This window comes from Gorilla gorilla, chromosome 12, assembly GCF_029281585.2.
Source record: "Gorilla gorilla gorilla isolate KB3781 chromosome 12, NHGRI_mGorGor1-v2.1_pri, whole genome shotgun sequence".
NCBI lineage: Eukaryota > Metazoa > Chordata > Mammalia > Primates > Hominidae > Gorilla > Gorilla gorilla.
This window is the reverse complement of record NC_073236.2, coordinates 96,542,702-96,556,932: the sequence shown is the minus strand read 5'-3', so window position 1 is coordinate 96,556,932 and position 14,231 is coordinate 96,542,702. Positions and strand designations below refer to the sequence as shown.

The window sequence follows — 14,231 nt, the reverse complement described above, 5'->3', positions numbered from 1 at the left end:
GGAAGCGTGCCAGGTTCTGGCATGGGTTCCTTGAGAGACGTGGTGTCACATGCTTGGGGACAGGGACAACTGGAGGGGTTGGTGTGAGGTGCATCTGGGAGGAGGTGGGTCCCAGACTGCTGAGTGGGGCTGAGAGATGCCAGCACGTGTGGGCAGTTAGGCAGAGCTCAGTCCCTTCCCCTCCCCACTGGCACTTTCAATCTGCCAGGTGGAGCAGTAGTTTGGGAATATTCTGGAGTCTCTTGGCTTTTGGAAGGAAGGAGAACCAGCAAGGACATCATGGGGGTATCCCAGGACCTGCTGCTGGAAGCATCTTTCCTTCAGCTGTTGGTATTTTAATAGAACATTCTAGACTCACAGTGCTGTCCAACAGAACTTCTGTGATGACAGAAATGTTCTGTGCTGTTTAATGCAGTAGCCCCTAGCTCCATGTGGCAATTGAATACTTAAAACGTAGCTATCTAGTATGGCTGAGGAAGTGAGTTTTACATTTTGCTTACTTTTAATTAATTTAAATCTAAATGGCCACACGCACAGCTACAAACCCTGGGAGTTTGGTGGGGGCAAACCATGGGGCCTTCCTGATGCCCATCAGATTGGATGCCTACTGATTAGAAGTGGAAAAATACCCCAAAATGGTAATAACAAACAAACCATAAATATTGCACTTTTTTTTTCTGAGACGGAGTTTCACTCTTGTTGCCCAGGCTGGAGTGCAGTGGTGCAATCTCGGCTCACCGCAACCTCCGCCTCCCAGGTTCAAGCGATTCTCCTGCCTCAGCCCCCTAGTAGCTGGGATTACAGGCATGCGCCACCATGCCCAGCTAATTTTGTATTTTTAATAGGGATGGGGTTTCTCCATGTTGGTCAGGCTGGTCTTTTTTTTTTTTTTTTTGAGACAGGTTCTGGCCCACATGGCAAAACCCCGTCTCTACTAAAATACAAAAAATTAGCCGGGCATGGTGGCGGGCGTCTGTAATCCCAGCTACTCGCGAGGCTCAGACAGGAGAATCACTTGAACCTGGGAGGCGGAGGTTGCGGTGAGCCGAGATCACGCCACTGCACTGCAGCCTGGGTGACAGAGCAAGACTCTGTGTCAAAAAAAAAAAAAAAAAAAAAAAAAGAAAAGAAAAAAAAAAAGAAAGAAAAGAAAAGAAAAGAAAAAAGAAAACTGAAGTTCAGATTTGCTCGAGGTCACGCAGGTAGGAGGCAGCACTGGGCTGAGATTTGATTGCAGTCCAATGGGAGCCCCTGCTTGTAACCCCTTAGGGCCAGGCCCTTCCACAGCCATGGAGGTAATGCCTGCCCAAGCTCCCTCCGGTCCCAGCCCCTGCAGGGGCTCTGGACCCACAGGGCTATTGTTGGCAAGCTCCTGCCTGTCAGCCCCACAGACTCTCTGGGCCCCCTCTGAGAAGCCTGCTGGATGGAACATCCAGGGACCAGCCATGCTGAGCCTCTCAGCCAAGAAGGATTTGGGTTTGCTTTGGTGAGAATCCATACCAACAGCCCTACTGGCACAGCGCACGCTCAGGGAGGTGTCCTGGGTTCTTTCTTTTCCAAGTGCTAGGTAGAGACCCAGAAACTGGCAAGTCTCCAGAGGGGTGCCCCTACCCCTTCTCAACCTTCAGTTTCTCATCTATGGAATGAGAGGGCTACACTAAGTCAGTGGGGTTTTTAAAAATTTTTTTTTGAAACGGAGTCTTGCTCTGTCGCCCAGGCTGGAGTGCAGTGGCGAGATCTCGGCTCACTGCAACCTCCACCTCCAAGTTCAAGCGATTCTTGTGCCTCAGCTTCCTGAGTAGCTGAGATTACAGGCGTTTGCCACCACGCATGCCTGGCTAATTTTTGTATTTTTAGTAGAGATGGGGTTTTGCCATGATGGCTAGGCTGGTCTCGAACTCCTGACCTCAGGTGATCTGCCCACCTCGGCCTCCCATGGTGCTGGGATTACAGTTGTGAGCCACTACACCCAGCGGTCAGTGGTTTTTAAACCTTTTTTAGCATTAAAATTATTATTATTTTTATTCTTATCATTTTTAGAGACAAGGTCTCACTCTGTTACTTGGGCCAGAGTGCAGTGACATGATCATAGTTCACTGCAGCCTCAAACTCCTGGGCTCCGGTGATTCTCCTACCTCAGTCTCCTGAGCAGCTGGGACTACAGGTGAGTGCCACCGCGCCCAGCTAGTTTTTGTATCGTTTGTAGAGATGGGGTTTCGCCATGTTGCCCAGTCTGGTCTCAAATTCCTGGACTCAAGTGATCCGTCCGCCTCAGCTTCCCAAAAGGCTGGGATTACAGGCAGGAGCCACTGTGCCCAGCTGTGTTTTAAAAAACAGATGAGGCCAGGTGTGGTGGCTCATGCCTATAATCCCAGCACTTTGGGAGGCTGAGGTGGGCGGATCACTTGAGCCCAGGAGTTTGAGACCAGCCTGGGCACAATGGTGAGACCCTGTCTCTATTAAAAACAAAACAAAACAAAACAAAACAAAAAAAATGCACAGATGAGGCAGGACACAGTCTACCCTGGAATGAAATCCTGGAGGGTTTCTTAAAGGATCAGGGCATTATAGACAGGTGGGAGTAAAGCAGGAAGAAAGGGGTCAGGAAAGCAGCCTGTGGTATTTGAAAGAGCAAAAGCTTAGATTCCTTTGGATTCTTCCTTGACATTTCCTACCCCATGGCCGCAGGCATATAACAACTCCTCTGAGCTCAATTTCCTCATCTTTGAAATGGGAATAGCAATAGGACTTCGGTCTTGGGTTGTTATAGGACTTCATTAACATATGTAAAGCTTTAGTATATAATAGGAGCTCCATAAATAGCAGCTATTAGAATTGTTAAGGCATTCTGACCTGGAGAACTGTGAGCTTGGGCCAGGGTAGGAGGGGTAGCAGAAGGGGATGAAGTGTTCTACTACTAATAATAGCAGCCAGCCCGTGCTCCTCAACACACCACCTCCAGGCCTTGGGCAAGGCACTTTACATGTATTATCTCACTTAATCTTTATAACAGCAACTATGTATTAACCCATTTTTCGAATGAAGAAACTGAGTCTCAAAGAGGCTGTGAACTGTGCTCAATGTAACCCAGCGAGTAATTCGCAGCACCTGAGGATCCATTGCCCCCATCTGACTCCAGAGTCCCAGCTGTTTCCATGTGTGATAACCCTCTGCGCTCTGCGGTGAAAAACACAACTTTTTTTTTTTTTTTTGGAGACAGAGTCTTGCTCTGTTCCCCAGGCTGGAGTGCAGTGGTGCACTATCACTCCCAGCTAATTTGTTAAAGAGCCGGGCGCGGTGGCTCGGGCCTGTAATCCCAGCACTTTGGGAGGCCAAGGCAGATGAATCACGAGGTCAGGAGTTCGAGACCAGCCTGGCCAACACAGTAAAACCCTGTCTCTACTAAAAATATAAAAATTAGCTGGATGTGATTAGCTGGATGTGGTAGCAAGCACCTGTAGTCCCAGCTACTCAGGAGGCTGAGGCAGGAGAATCGCTTGAACCCGGGAGGCAGAGGTTGCATTGAGCCAAGACTGCGCTATTGCATTCCAGCCTGGATGACAGAGCAAGACTCTGCCTCAAAAAAAAAAAAAAGAATATTTTGTAGAGAAGGGGTTTCACCACGTCCCCCAGGCTGGTCTCCAACTTCTGGGCTCAAGCGATCCTCCCGCCTGGGCCTCCCAAAGTGCTGGGATTACAGGTGTGAGCCACCATGCCTGGTCCTTTCTTGCTTCTTCAGGCGCCTTCTGGGCCCTATGTGTGGTCAATTTCCCTGACAGATGCTCCCTTAGTACCTTGTTCTTCCCCTTTATAGCCTGGATTTCAGCTTGTGATTGTACTTTTTGAAAAAACTAAGATGGGCTGGGCGCAGTGGTTCATGCCTGTAATCCCAGCACTTTGGGAGGCCAAGGTGGGTGGATCACCTGAGGTCAGGAGTTCAAGACCAGCCTGGCCAACATGGAGAAACCCTGTCTCTGCTAAAAACACAAAAATTAACCGGGCGTGGTGGTGCTTACCTGTAATCCCAGCTACTCAGGAGGCTGAAGCAGGAGGATCACTTGAACTCGGGAGGCGGAGGTTGCAGTGAGCCGAGACTGCACCACTGCACTCCAGTCTGGGTGATAGATAGATTCCATCTCCAAAAAAAAAAAAAAAAAAAAAGAAAGTTTATGTTCACACACGGACTTGTACACTTGTGCATAGCGGGATTATTCAACATTCAACAGTAGCTAAAAAGTGGAAACAACCCAAAGTCCCATCCACTGAAATATTATTCAGTCATAAAAAAGGAATGAAGTTGATTTCTGCTACAACATGAATGAACCTTGAAATCATTATGCAGACTCCCTGAAGGCAGGAATAACACCTGTCAGCTCCCCTCTCTTAGCCCACTGCAGGCATTTACTAGACAATGGAGAACTCTCTGTGGCATGAATGAAAGGGCAGGGCTAGGCCAGCAGACCCAGTATCCTGCCCCACTGCTGTGTGGGCTGAATGCGGGGGACCATGGAGGGGGATCTGTCTGTAAGTCTGAATCCCACCAGCTCTGGCCCTCAGCAAAATCTGCCTCCACCCTGCAGCCTCACCGACTTCCATCTGCATAACATGTGGCCCTGGATGTCAGTGAAGTCCCACCCAACTCTGGGACTAGATGTCAGTCTGGGCATCTTATAGGTGCTCAATAAAGTCCTGGCACATTGGCCTGGTGGGAGCTGAAGCCTCCACAGCTGCCAGGCCAGGGAGAAACCACCAGGTAGCAGATCATGTGGCCACATGCCTCAGCCAAGTTCCTCTCCCCTGACGTGCACCCCCCTCTGCTCAGGTTATTAGTGGTGCAGGGGAAACAAACAGCAGGTTTCCAATTACCCCGCAGCCCCTTCTCAAGTGGTGCAGGACTCAGAGACTGCCCGCCTGCAAGCAGTCACCACACCAGCAAGCAGTCACCACGGGAGCGGAGGTGGGATTTAGTAAGACAAGGCCCTGGGTCTGCATTTCAAAGGCCCGGGTTCCCTCTCCCCATAAAACCAACACTGAGCCCACTGGAGGGGACACAGGCAGCCCCACAGCCGCCTGGCCCCCTGCAGAGGGGTCACCGGGAATTCTTTGTTTCATCAAATATTGCTGGGCCATGGAGTTTTATTTGAAAATAATTTTAATTAGCCGGAAACTAGGAGTTTAATAAATGGAAAACAGAGAACTTTCCAAGGCCACAGCTGGGAAACACTTGGTTTTTTAAAAATTCCGCCTGGCATCCCAGACCAGCTAAGCACCCTGACACGAGGGCCGGAGGAATCCACAAGAAAAACAAAGCTTATTTTTAGAGAAATATTTTAAACTTGGTTTCAGCGAGCTCGGGAGTTTTCTTGTCTGTCTCGAGTCCTTAATATCTTTCCTTCTATTTCAGAGCTGCCTCTCGCCCCAGAGGGCACAAGAGCTGCTATCTGACAGGAGCTATTTCTGCCCAGATGAAAATAAAAGGGCCCCTCCCCCTTCCCCCAGAGTGAATTCTTTCTAAAAATGTCCCTGCAGACAGCCAGCGGCACCAAGGCCTGTCCTTGGCAGGTGTGCCCAGCAACAGAGGTGAGTCTGGGGTCCCCGCAAGGCAGGGGCCCACTGACCACCCTCCCACCCAGCCCTGCCCGGCCTGCTGCCCTGCAGGAAGCGGATGCCAGCCTGGCGGTCATTTCCGGGTTTTGAAAGCAGTTTTTAAACTTGAAAGAGCCATGCTAAAAAGGTCTGCTTTTCCTCCGTAGGTGTTGGTAACACCCACATACAGACACACCCACATGCACACCGCAGCAGACACATCCAGACCCAAATACACAGCAACACCTACAGCTGCTCACCCCCCACAGAGCCACACACCTACCCACACACAGCAGCAGCTACACACAGGCACACCCAAACCCACTCCCATAGATCACACACACACACACACACACACCCACCCCCCCAGACTCAGACATACCCCAAAGACCCACATACCTACCTACACAGCAACAGACATACCCAAACTCACACCAGCCCTCACACACATCCACACATACTTACACACAGACACACCCATGTATACCAACACACACACCCCTGCATACACACCAACCCCCACATCACAACAGACACACCCACACCCAGGCACACCCCAAAGATCCACATACCTACATAGCAACAGATACACCCAAACCCACACCAGCACTCACACACATCCACACACTTACACACAGACACACTCACATCCAAACACAGCCATACCCACAGACCCTCCCCCCACATAGCCTCCACATGCAGAAGCACACAGATCCACACACCAGTACTCCCCTAGGGCGACATCACACATGCAGACCCCTGAACACCTGCAGACGGAGCAACACCACAAACCTCTGCACACCCACAGACAGAAAAGGACACAGAAACACGTACTAATACACTTCCCATACAGGCGCACCCCTCAGACCTCCACACACGTGCACGGCATGCATGCGCGCACACACACACACACACACACTCTTTCAAGGTCTAGCAAAACCCATCAGGAGAGGTTGGGCCCTGGAGGTGCTGTGGCTTCCTGCTGCCCCGCTCCCTCCCGCCTCCTCCCTGCAGGGCTCGGCCTGGGGAGGCCTGTCCAGCTGCCAGGCCCCGCCCCGCCACAGCCCCCGCTCTCCTCCTCCCTCCCTCAGCCGTGCCAGCAGCAGCACAGAACTGGAATTGCTCTGGACGGCCACAGCTCTGCATATCCCCCAGGAGTGTGGACAAGAAAAAATAAACACAATTAGAGTTCACGACAATGGGCCCCTGATGGAAGGTAAGCCCGGCTAGCCTCTAAAGGCTGTGCCGGCTCCCACGAACTTCCAAGGCCGAGGACGGTGCCGAGACCCAACTTCCGGTCTCAAGAAAACTTGGTGAGAGTCACATCCGCCCTCACTTGTCACCACAAGCAAAACTGAAGGAGAGCGGGTGTTTGGGGACGGTTCCTTTCCGAGGTTCAATGCTCTCTAGCGGGCTTCCTCCCTGCACATGGCCACCCTGGGGTTTTTCTGAGCCCCCCCAGGCAGGTTTTAGCACCGAGCATTCTAGTGCGGGGCCAGGCTGGCGGCCAAGAGCTAGGCCTGCTTGTTTTTCCTGCGTCGGGCCCACCAGGCCTGGCTCTGTCATCCGGGGTCCTGAGCCACTGCAGGGCTCACAATCCTCCATCTATTCCCTGGGGCTGGTGCAGAGCTTTGGCCTTCTGAATAGTTTTTTTGTGTGTGTGTGTTTTTTTTCTTTTACACACCCAGCAGTAGATTCAGACACCATGAGGGGTGGAAAATGTGTACATGCACACATCCTTTCTCTGAAATAAGTTAGAAGGTGGCACACACTAATTGGGCTGCTTAAAAAATACCTTAGTCTTCAGACATCCAGTGGAAACGCCACGATGAAGACATTCTAAACACCATCACACTCTGGGCTCATTTTCACAACTGACTACGGAGGAATTTTCTCCCGTAGTTTCTAAGTGCAACTCAGTCTTAGAGTCAACAGTCCGGGATGGGAATTTTGGTTCGTCATTACTTGCAATCTTTACTTCTATTTCCTTAATTTACAAGAAAACTTTTCTAAGGGTGATCAAGCAACGGTAGAGGTTTTTTTTGCTGTTAATTTCCAGGCGCTGCAGGAAGACAATGACAGTACCCTCCACTGATCTGCGGCAAGAGGAAATTTCTGAATGATCCCCCCGTAGCTTTCCACGCTCCACTGGGTCTGCGATACAGAACTTCAGATCCTAACAGTTGGGCTTTTCAAACAAACCAGTTTTTAAAAATGAATGTGGCTTACCCCAACATTCCAGCTAATCAAAAGTACTTGTTTAGAAAAATAAGTTTAGGAATGAAGTGGAAACAAGGCCTTTGAAATGCAGCTTAACCTAAATAGCACCACATTTTAGACTTTTCCTCCCCACTGCACATTCTTTATGGTGTAGGGGCCAGGGAGCCTGCAGTCTTCGCCCCTCCTGAGCCCTCCTTGGCCTCGGGCTTCCCCTCCCCTGCTGCTGAGGCCTTCAGTCAGGGGCTGGCATCTGGGAGAACCTTGAAACTGTTTCCCATCCCCTTTGGCAGCACGCAACAAGCACCAAAACGCTCCAGTTAACACCAGTGCAATCATCGTTAATGTGAAACAGCTGCCCGAGGCCTGGCGTATCCACCAGACTGCCCCCTCCCCTCCCTGCTCAGCTGTGAGTCACCAGAGACCCTGGCTAAGGCAGGGCCCGGGAGGGAGCCCAGCTGTTGTATATGAGAAAGCAAACTATTGCTGAATCTCTTACCTACCTTGGAAAAAGTGTCTGAACTGTGTGCATGGGGGACGGCGGTGGAGGAGAAGAAACATGAATTGATTTATGAACCCGATTTAAGTTCCTAAAGTGATTGTTTTAAAGTTAGAAACAGCCAGAGTCACTATAGTAAGATTTTGTTCAACTGTTTGCGAAATCAGCAGGCAAATCAATGTCTTTTTTTCCTTCCTTTTTCTAGAGACCTGGGTTGAATTTGCTTTCTGGTCACTTACAGTCAGTCCTCTAAAGCATAGACAAGAAATCTTTTTTGCATAAATAACTTGTATGTGTTCATTCCCAGAGGAAGTTGTTCGCATAAGCAAACATCACCCAGATACAAGTTTAACCTCTTTAATCTTCCCCTCCACCCTGTCCACAAGGACATACCAGGCTTTCCAAAATCCAGGCAAAACTCCAGTTCTCCGACCCAGAAAAAGCCTGGCCTCACTCTCCACCTCCAGCTCAGCACTCAGGCCTGGCAGGCAACCGGCTGCAGAAAGATCCTCCTCCCCTTCCCCACCCAAGCAGTTCTGTTTCCCAGCAAAAAATCGGACCCTCAGCTGCTACCGCAGCCACATGATCCACTCAGTGACTCACAGGCAGGCCACACCCCTTCAGGCCTCCCGGCCAGGCTCTGTTACCAGCCAGCTAACTCTGGGATGCATCTTATTACCAAAGGGAACAGCTAGCTAACTAATGCCCTTGACAGTCCGAATAATTACTTTCTTTCAGTTAGAAGAACTTGCTTATAAAATATATACGGGCTGAGAGGACGCAGGCTCTTCTGAACTCTGGCTCTGCCAGCTCTCCAAGTCCTCCCCAACCATGCCAAGACCTGGGGAATGGCAGACATGGTTAGCTGGGAAGCTAGAAAGCTAGACATTCCTGTTTAAAAAGAAAGCTCTTACATGTTAGTACCTTTTTTTCCCAAAAATTTTATTGGGGGAAAACTACAAAACATTTACAGTACAATGTTTACAGTCACAATTTGTAGTGAGCTGATTCCCCAAAATATATTACAACTCAAGTTGACTTATCTTGTTACATTCAAAAACCTACTTCTGTCCAAAGTAGTCCAGAGAGTACATATAGTGCTCCAACTGTACCTACGTACAAACTAAAGCTACCGCTCATTCATCTGCTGTCCAGGAAAGCTTAGGAGACATTCCTGCCTTTCTACATGGGGAAAAAAAAAATAGTACAAGTTTTGGAATTTTCTGTAATTAAACAAGGCATATTCATGTACTACATATTTCAGCACTAAGGCGGTTGCTTCACTTTATATCTATATAAAAAAAGTGGTAAAAATCTTTTCCTTTTGTGCAGTTGAACCCATCCTACATTCAGATTCTCTCAAGCACTAATAAAATACTTATTTGGTTGAGGAAGATTTAAGGCAAGTTCGGGCCCTTCCAAAGGCACTGTGAGACTCCCCCCCACTCCCCGTTATTGCTACATGTCTTTATACTCGAGTATGTCACAGTAGAACTGGTGGAATAAGCAAACACTTTTTTGCTAGTTTATAAAGTTGGAATTAGAAAAGCATGCCACATTTCAGCCTGATTGCAAAGTATGTGGTCATTTCTTTCTTTAAAGTTGGATGGGCTACAACCTTTATACATTCTAAGAAAACTCATAAGATGTTCCTCAAACTACTTCCACAGCATCAAGATAGATTTCTGTCAAGAAATCATGCAATCTTTCAAAATTTACGTAAACAAGGAAAGAAATTAATGAAATAAATATTACATACAATCTCTTAAATTAAGAATTTTGTACTCATTTACAATAAAATAACCAAGTGAAGTTACAAAAGGCATATATTACTGTGAAAAGAACATACACTCCACATTTTGCCGATTAATAATGGCAATCATAATTTAACATAATAAAAGAATATATATCTATTGCTTTTCATCATACTTGATAAATACAGTATGAACAAAATTTTCATTGTATACTTTTCACAAGATAATAAATAAGTTAAATAGTTTTCATATTGAGTTGTGGTGCAGTGGTGCGAATCAACTCAAAACAGCTAAAAATTCAGCAGTTATTCTCCAACAATTACAAAGTAAGCTCTGCGCAAGGCTTCCAGAGGGAGCAGACAAAATGGTTCTAAACTAAACATCCACTAAGTGGTGGCAATGAAACCAGTAACCAGTATGGACCTTTGGAATGCAAGGGTTTTTTCACCCCCAGACATATATAATTGTTAAAAAACAAAAAACACCTATGGGCTGAGGGCTAACTATCAAGGCATATTCTTGGCAGAATATTGGATTTTAAAAAGCTTATAGGTTTAGCAAGGTGGCGGCTGGCTGGTTTGTTTACACCGGTCTGAGACACCATTAGGAACTTCTTCCAAGAGAAGGGTTCCCACATCTGGACTTAACTAATGCTGTTCAAGTGAAGAGATGGAATGGTGGTTGGTAGCTGCTGGTGCTGGGTTGATTTTTCCTGAAGTCCCAAACTCATCGGAGTCCTAAAAAAGTTTAAGTGTTTTTTTTTTTTTTGTTCTATTCGTATCACAACTGCCCTGTTGTGAATATTTTGTTCAACAGAAAAAGTTCCTCGACTTTTTTGCTCAAAAAGAATGAAACTTCGTAATAAAAATAAAAAAAAAAAAAAGACAAGAGGAAACCGAAAAAGGAGGGGTGGGGGCCCCTCCCGGCACAGAGTTCGAGTCCAAGTGCTCGGTCGGGCTTGCAGTCTGCCTAGGGCCCATGTCACCCCCCGACTCCCGTGCCCCCAGCAAGGGCGAGAAGGCGAGGGGTGTCCTCCAACATCTCTGAACCGCCTTCCCTTCCTCCTCACTGGCGCCCTCTTGCCTCAGTCGTCGGAGATGGAGAGGCGGCTGAAGATTGGCAGGCGGCGGCCAGGGTCGAGGCTGGGAGACTCGGAGCCGCTGAGGCTGCCGGAGCTCAGGGAGCCGCTTAGGTAGCTGTCGCGGTCGGACAGCGAGTCCGGGGGGCTGGGGGGCGCGTCGAACACGGGCGAGTCGGACAGGCGGCGCGGCAGCTGGAAGCTGAAGGGCGGCGAGGGAGGTGCGGCGGCCCCGGCGGGGAGGGTCGCGCTGGGCGGCGCCGGGGGCTGCGCGGGGGGCGCCAGGCCCTGCTGCTGCTGCTGCTGACTGCGGTAGTAGGCGGCGGCGGCCACGGCGGCAAAGTTGTGGGTCTGGATGGCGAGCGGCGTGATGAGGCTGCTGAGCTCCGGGCCGAAGGCGAAGGCGTTGTTGGCGCACGAGGCCGACGAGCAGGCCGCGCACGGGGCCCCCGGCGCCAGCAGGTCCTCGGCGCCCCCGGTGCCGTACAGCAGAGCGGCCGCAGCCGCGGCCGCCGCGGAGGCGCAGCATGTCGGGGCGCCCGAGGGCGTGGAGGCCGCGGAGGCCGAGGAACAGGAGGAGGCGGAGGAGGAGCAGGACGAGGCCGAGGAGCAGGAGGGCGGCGGCGGCGTGCGCGACGTGGGGCTGTCGAGCAGCAGCGGCGACTCGAGGCCGCCCGGGGGCTGATGGTGGCCCGACGGGAAGCCCGAGAAGCTGAGGCTGTGGTGCAGCTTGGGCCGCGGCTCCCGCGGGAAGCCCAGGTGCAACGCATCGCGCGTGCCAAAGGCACGCAGGTCCCCGGAGGCGCCCCCCGACGGCGCGGGCCGCCGCTCGTCCGCGTTGTGGATGAAGTGGCAGCGCGGCCCGTAGGGGCAGAAACCGATGGTGTGAAAGGTGCGGCACAGCTCGGTCTTGTACTTCGGATGGCGAGTCAGGCTGCGCAGCTCGTGGAAGCCATGCGCGAACTGGCACTTTTCGCCGTACTTGCACGTGCCGCTCTCCTCGAAGGGCCGGCACAGCTCGGTCTTGTAGCGCGTGGAGTTGATCTGGGAGCCGCCGCCCCCCTTCTGCTGCTGCTGCAGGTGCAGGAGGTGCTGGCTGCGATCGCCGTTCTCGCTAAACGAGCGGTCCCGGAATTTGTTCTCCTTGTTGAGCAGGGCTGTGCCGCCGCCCCCCGACGGCTCCTTAAGGGTGCCGTAGGAGGTCGGGCCGCCGGCCACCGCGCTGCCGCAGCTGCTGCCGTTAGCGGCGCCCGGGAACTTGGGCGAGCAGCTGCCGGGGCTGGGCGCGGGGTGGGCGAGTGCATGCAGGTTGCTGGCCGAGTGCCGTCGGAGGAAGCCCGGCGCGAAGCCCGAGCTGGGGGCGGCGGCCACAGGCGTCCCCACCGCCTTCTTGTCCAGCATGTTGTTTAGGTTGAGGTTGGCCAGGGATTTCTCCGTCTGCCAAAGGGAGGGGAGCGGGGAAGGGATGAAAAACGGAAGGGGCAGACAGACTCGGGGCGAGCCGCAGAGGAACTCCCAGCCTGATTCTTTTCCTTTTTTTCCCCCACTCTTGGCGGATCCCGACTCGGCCTCCACCCTCCACCTATACACGCGCAAAACCAGCAAGATCTTGCTGGACGGAGCGGGAGAAGGGAGGACGCCCACCGTGGGCCGCGCTGGGTTTCGACACGTGATCCTCCGCCCCGGCTGCCGAGGTGGGCGGCGCGAAGCCTGTCCGGGAAGCCCCGGGCAGCGTGGCCGCGGTCGGCAGTGGAGAAACTCAACCGCGACACCGGCGCCCTCCTTGCCGCCCTCCCCGCCTCCAGGGCGCTCGGACACTCTTTTGCAAACCCCGGGACTTTCCCGACCTGAAAGGCAGGGCGGGAGGGGCGTCCCCCAGGACCTGGGGACAGAGGCAAAGTCCAAGAACTAGAACGGCTGCTGCCGGCCCGGCCCGCTCCCCGGCCTACCTTGCACAAGAAGTCGACATCGTAGAAGGCGGACAGAAGTGTGGTCGACATGTTTCTGGATCCCGCAGTGGCCGGAGCCGCAGGCCGGGAGGTCGGGAGGAGCCCTTGGGGCGGCGTGGCCGGGCTTGAGCCACGACGAATAACGGGCGAGGGGCGGGGAGGGGCCGAAAGTTTGCCGGGGGGCGAGAGGAGAGGGCGAGTGCAGCGGCGCGGGCCGGCGGGAGGGTCCGGCGGAGTGCGGCAGGGGGGAAGGAGAGAAGCGAGGAGCGCTCCTCCGCGCCCCGGGGTGCCCGGCCCGCCCCCCCCGCGGAGCCGACGGCAGCTCGCGGACTGCTGGAACTCGGCGGCCGGCGAGCGCGCGCCCTATATAGAGCCCGGGAGTGCGGCTGCGGCGGGGCGGGCGCGCCGGGGGAGGGGACAGAACTCGGCCCCCGCCGGGGTCTCCAGGCAACGCCGCCCGCCCGCTCGCGGACGTCAGGCGCCTTCCCGGCCTCCCATTGGCCGCCGCCAATTTTTTTCCTCCGGGGGAGGGGGCTGGAGGCCTCCGGGCGGGGCCGGCGGCCCGGGCGGCCGGTGTGGCGTGTAGCTGTCGGCCCCAGTGGAGGCCGCCGGGTGGCGGCGGGAAGGCACGGCTCTTCTCCTCCGGGGCTGCGCGGTCGGAGAGCCCCGGTACGTTTAGCCTGGCCGGGATTCTGCAGCCCTGGACGTGTCTTTCCCTGCCCTGTTCTCCGAGGCGGACCTGTGGAGCTTTTAGCTCCCACCTTCGGTTTTGTGCTGGGCGCGGGAATTGCAAAATGCCAAAATATCGCAACCATCCCCGCGGCCCGGCGGGTTTGCAAAGGGTGCCCCGGCCAGGAGGCGGGGGCTCGGGGCCTGCGTCCAGTCGGTGGCGGCTCCAGCCCGACTGCACGTGGAGTCGCGGTGGGGGTGGGGGTGGCCACGCGGGCGGCCGCCGCGGCAGTCTTGCCGGTGGAGCCCGGGCTCGTTTCTCCGCCCCCTCCCTGCCCAGGCTCAGTAAACAGGGCTTGAGCGCCGGGGCCTGCCGGGCAGGGCTGAGTGTCTAAGGACAAGGCGCTGGCTTTGCTAATCACATCACAAGACCTTGAGCCAGGGCCAAAGGCGCGGAGTGGCGCGGGACGTCCCGGGCG

General features: G+C 53.3%; 1 protein-coding gene and 1 long non-coding RNA gene across 2 annotated transcripts in view; both read right to left on the bottom strand.

Annotated features, from left to right (window-relative positions):
- The window catches only part of LOC129531565 (uncharacterized), a 68,849-nt gene extending 64,718 nt beyond the window's left edge, over positions 1 to 4,131 (bottom strand). The window contains exon 1 of the long non-coding RNA XR_010129987.1: positions 4,017 to 4,131. This is a non-coding gene — a long non-coding RNA (uncharacterized lncRNA). The remainder of the gene's footprint in view (positions 1 to 4,016) is intronic.
- Positions 4,132 to 9,223: 5,092 nt separating this feature from the next.
- ZFP36L2 (ZFP36 ring finger protein like 2) lies at positions 9,224 to 13,528 on the bottom strand. The gene is made up of 2 exons (XM_031008010.3): positions 13,084 to 13,528; positions 9,224 to 12,571 (listed from the first exon to the last, which is right to left on the bottom strand). The coding sequence occupies exons 1-2, from the start codon at positions 13,132 to 13,134 to the stop codon at positions 11,141 to 11,143; spliced, it is 1,482 nt and encodes a 493-aa protein (XP_030863870.1). The 5' UTR covers positions 13,135 to 13,528; the 3' UTR covers positions 9,224 to 11,140.
- Between the last annotated feature and the right edge of the window lie 703 nt (positions 13,529 to 14,231).

Excerpts from the sequence above, each read along its gene's own strand:
- ZFP36L2 (XM_031008010.3), bottom strand. The coding sequence starts at position 13,134 with ATGTCGACCACACTTCTGTCCGCCTTCTACGATGTCGACTTCTTGTGC. Across the intron at positions 12,572-13,083 it reads ATGTCGACTTCTTGTGCAAG|ACGGAGAAATCCCTGGCCAA; the intron begins GTAGGCCGGGGA and ends TCCCTTTGGCAG.